The sequence below is a fragment of the Penaeus monodon genome, chromosome 6 (assembly GCF_015228065.2).
Source record: "Penaeus monodon isolate SGIC_2016 chromosome 6, NSTDA_Pmon_1, whole genome shotgun sequence".
NCBI classification, from domain to species: Eukaryota; Metazoa; Arthropoda; class Malacostraca; order Decapoda; family Penaeidae; genus Penaeus; species Penaeus monodon.
In genome coordinates, this window is record NC_051391.1 from 57,045,170 (window position 1) to 57,049,533 (window position 4,364).

A 4,364-nucleotide genomic window follows, 5' to 3' on the forward strand; every position below is an offset into this window, starting at 1 on the left:
ACAACCTGTTGGTGATTGTTAATTAATGTCTCGTCAACCGCGAACTTTGGCCGTCTTGTGCGCGCGGGTTTTTTCTTTCCCGGGAGAAGGTTCGGGCGCCGCGGATGTGCTTATTCTTACCGCGTTACGCTCTTTTATTTTCATTCATTTTCTTCCATGTTTTGAAACTGAAAAGAGGCTTTTTATACTACGAAAAAAAAAATCTAAAAATGCTTCCATTCATTCGCAAGTGAAAACGAAATTAACATTTTCTATGACTATATTCCACTATGCTGATGCCAACAACAAAACAAAAAATAAACTGGTTAACTTATTTATTTATTTATTTTGACATTGCCCTTTTTTCTATAATACAGGAAAACGATTTTTTTATTTAACAGCGAAATCTCAAAATATTTGAAAAGTGACTAAACGAGTTTAATTTCAAGACCTATTCCAATTATCAAGGAGTAAACTAGTAGCTTACAACATTAAGAAATCATTGAACCTGTGCCTTCGTTTTAACATTAAGGAATAATTGAACCTGTGCCTTCGTCTTATTTAGCAAAGCTCAGACTCAGAAATGATGAAAAATAGAGACAAGGGATAAATCTGTCTACATTATTGCAGCTTACAGATGTTCGTGGCATCAACAGGTAAGTCCCCTGTGATAATAACACGAGTCAACAGGTAAAATCCCTGGTGATAATAACGCAACTTTGGCTCTGATACTTTTTATTATTTATTATTATTTTCTGGTTATTTACTTTTTATAAAGGGGGGGGGGGCGAGATTCTCATTGCAATAACGTCCAGGAAATTATTTTGGCAATGTAGGAAAAGTTAATTAGCATACGTAGCGGGTGAAAATAAAGGAATATAAAAATCTGGAGTCTAAACATACTTGTAGCGTTAATGAGAAACTTGTTTTAAGTTTGGAGAGGGAGGTAGAGAGAGGGAGAGGAAGAGGCTGACGGAGACGGAGAAAGAAAAGGAGAGGGAGAAAGAAGGAGAGGGAAAAGGAAAAGGAAAGGGGGAGAGAAGGAAAAGGAGAAGGGAAGGGAGAGGGAGAGAGGAGACGGAGAAGGAAAGGGAGAGTGAGAGAGAGAGAGGGAGACGAAGTAGGAAAGGGAGAGAGTGAAAAAAGCTCCTCCCAGCCGCAGTGGCCGAAGGGGTGGGACGGTTTCCATTGATCTACTTGGAACGAAGCCAGCAACACCCCCCCCTTCTCCCCTCCTCCCCCTTTCTCTTTCATTCTCTTTTTTTGTTTCACTTTCGTCTCTCCTTTGTGTGTCGTTGTTTGTTGATGTGACGATTTTATATATGTATTTAGGTGTTTTTGGTTTTCGTGACTTGCCATTAACATCTCACTAATATTATTTACTATTATTTATCTTTTTTTTTCAGACAATTAATTTCTTCTCCGTTGCTTTTGTGTCTCTCCCTTTGTCGTAAATACGAAACTGTAAGGAAGAATCATGAAAGAAAGGACTCTTTGTTATGGCTAAACGAACAGACTCTTGGTAAATAGCAGTGGATTCAGATGTGACATTAGACTTTAGGCCTAAGCTTACGAGTCTTTCTCTGCAGAGCTGAAGTACTAGTGTCGCGTACTAGTGGCATTGAAATCTGTCCCATGTTCATGTATTTCAAGACTGAAAAGTGCTAATTAGCGCAGCAGATATAAAACGGTTCCCGAGCTGTAACGGCACCTGTTTCCAACGGAGACGAGGAGAGGTACCGCTAGATGGGACCGGCCTTTCCATCTCCTTATGCAGAATTTTTCTTCGATCTGTGCTAACCACGTCCCTCTTTGCCTTGCAGAGCTCCACCCGCACCATGTTCAAGTGCACGTGGGCCGGCTGCCAGGAGATGACATCCGCCTGCGATGCCATTGAGAGACACATCCGCGCCATCCACCTCGGGTACGGAGTCATTTGCGGCCGTCGAGCCAGGCGGGGCATGCCTGCTCCCGGGCCCGCGCGGGACGTCCCTGCGGGCTGGGGCTCCGGGCCGAGGCCCTTAGGGGGGCAGCCTAGGCTTTGGCTTTTCTCTGTTAAATAATGGAAATAGATTAGTCGCATAAGATGTGGTAGATGTTAGCTTTGCTCTTTGATGATGGTGTTGGTATTAAAAAGTGATAATGAAATAGGGTAGGTGGTTAGCTCGGTTGCACAGTGACATGTCAAGGGAGAACTGATCGTTAGCTGATGATGGCCATATGTTGATAGTGCATGACATTGTGTGGTAATGCATGGAAGTGGATGACAATAAAGCTGACCCCCCCCCCCCTCCAGGCGCGAGGAGGTGAGCAGCGAGCACAGCGACAGCGATAGCGACGACGAGGACGACCACGAGGAGGAGTTCTACTGGCGCGAGGTGGAGGTCAACGTGGCCACGTGGGTGGACCCCTGCGAGCCCCTGGTGGCGCCCGTGGTGCCCCCGCCCACCCCGCCCGCGCCCCCTGCCATGACCGTGACCGTGGCGCCATCGCCGCCCACACCCCCGGCTGCCGTCGCCCAGCCCTTGGGCGTGGGCATCCCGCCCGGCCCCATCCAGCCGTCCCACCCGCAGTACATCCACGTGTCGTCGCCGCCCACGCTCAGCCACATGGACATGGCCCGCCCGCCCCACGAAGGTCAGTCAGGATTTCGGTTCGTCCCCCAAAGGGACTCCCCTGATCATGGCGTTATCTTAGGCACTCCTTTGATTCTTATTAAAACAAAGATTCCAATCACTTTCCCGCTCTAGATTTTGTTAAGAACTTTCTAGGTATCAGAATCATGAAAAAGTCAAGAAAGACTTTGATTTAACATTTTTATAAGTAACTAAGACACTGTAATGCCATGGCAGTGTTCTTATGACATTCATTTGAAATTCACGACGTCATCCGTCCACAGACCCCGAGTACAGACGCCAGGCCGCCCCCATGCCTCTCTCCAGCTCATGGCCTCGCACCTCCACGTTCATGGTGAGTTTGGAAACATATCCTTCTTATGTCTTCTTTCTGCTGTCTGAATATTTTGACTTTCTGCGGTCATATCTAAATGAAAAGTGATGAAAATAAAGAACCTCTCATTTTCAGAAGAAGACTGAAATGTTCGTTTATTTTCCAAAGGGTTCCGGACGTGGGAAGATCCGCGTGAGTTCCTCGCCGAAGGCCTCTCCAGGGCGAGGCAAGAGGAACGGGGAGAGCCGCAAGTGCCGCAAGGTGTATGGCATGGAGCAGCGAGACCTCTGGTGCACACAGTGCAAGTGGAAAAAGGCATGCAGTCGTTTCGGGGAGTGAGCCTCCATGGGATGTGTACAAAATGAGTGTGTGCTTAGCTGTGTAGCTTAGAGAGAAGGTGGAGAAAAGAGAAAGAGAAAAAGAGAGAGAGAGAGAGAGGGGAAATATCTTCACTAGAGTCCACAGCTGAATGAGCAATTCAGTTCGGATAAACATTTACTAGTGATTTCCTCGACCGCTGGTTGTGAGGAAAGTGCTTGACAACTTGTGGTAGACAGAAATACTCCTTGCACTTTCATAACAAAGAGAGGAAACAATTTATTGTGTAAGCATTTCCTTGCAGTCTGAGCAGTCTTACATAAGTGTAGAAGTAAGATCACAAAATAAAGATGTCATGAATGTAGATTACAATCTCATCATAGGAAAGCCAACCATAAGAAGCCAGAGAAAAGGGAAGCACAAGAGAACAGGCTGAACGGCAGGCTCTCCAGGTGCAGGTCGCTCCTTCCGGGAGGAGACGCAGCAAGGGGCCAGCGTTGGTTGCAGGAGGAGCCCGGCCTCTCGGTGTTGTGGATCGCTGTTAGCTTGTAATGGCATCTCCAAGGTCTGGTGAAATGTGATTTGATGAGGGCAGATTTTTGTCACATTCTTGTGATATCTCAAAAGGTGTGTGTATATACTTTGTATGTATGTCTATATTTATACATGAACTTATATGTATGTGTGCATATATGCACATCTGCATAAATGTGTATTCATTCACATACAAATGCATATGCATATACATATATCTGCTTATACTTATATGTAAATGCATTTGTATGTTTATATATACATATGCACGCACGTGCGCGGACACACACACACACACACACACACACACACACACACACACACACACACACACACACACACACACACACACACACACACACACACACACACACACACACACACACACACACACACACACACACACACACACACACACACACACACACACACATATACATACATACATACATACAACATACATACATACATACATACATACATCTTAAAGTTTCAGAAGGTAGAACATTTTGCTACAGAAGTGCTTGAGATATTTTTAGAAGGCTTCCAAAAAATCACATGGAAATACATTGCAATAACCAAAT

At 45.3% G+C, this 4,364-nt stretch overlaps 1 protein-coding gene across 1 annotated transcript in view; it reads left to right on the top strand.

Annotated features, from left to right (window-relative positions):
• LOC119574696 (zinc finger protein 704-like) overlaps positions 1-4,085 on the top strand; it is a 46,510-nt gene extending 42,425 nt beyond the window's left edge. Inside the window, exons 2-5 of the mRNA XM_037922086.1 lie at positions 1,803-1,903; positions 2,276-2,616; positions 2,879-2,949; positions 3,097-4,085. Coding sequence (XP_037778014.1) covers positions 1,803-1,903; positions 2,276-2,616; positions 2,879-2,949; positions 3,097-3,267 — 684 coding nt within the window. The 3' untranslated portion in view covers positions 3,268-4,085. The remainder of the gene's footprint in view (positions 1-1,802; positions 1,904-2,275; positions 2,617-2,878; positions 2,950-3,096) is intronic.
• The last annotated feature ends 279 nt before the right edge of the window (positions 4,086-4,364 follow it).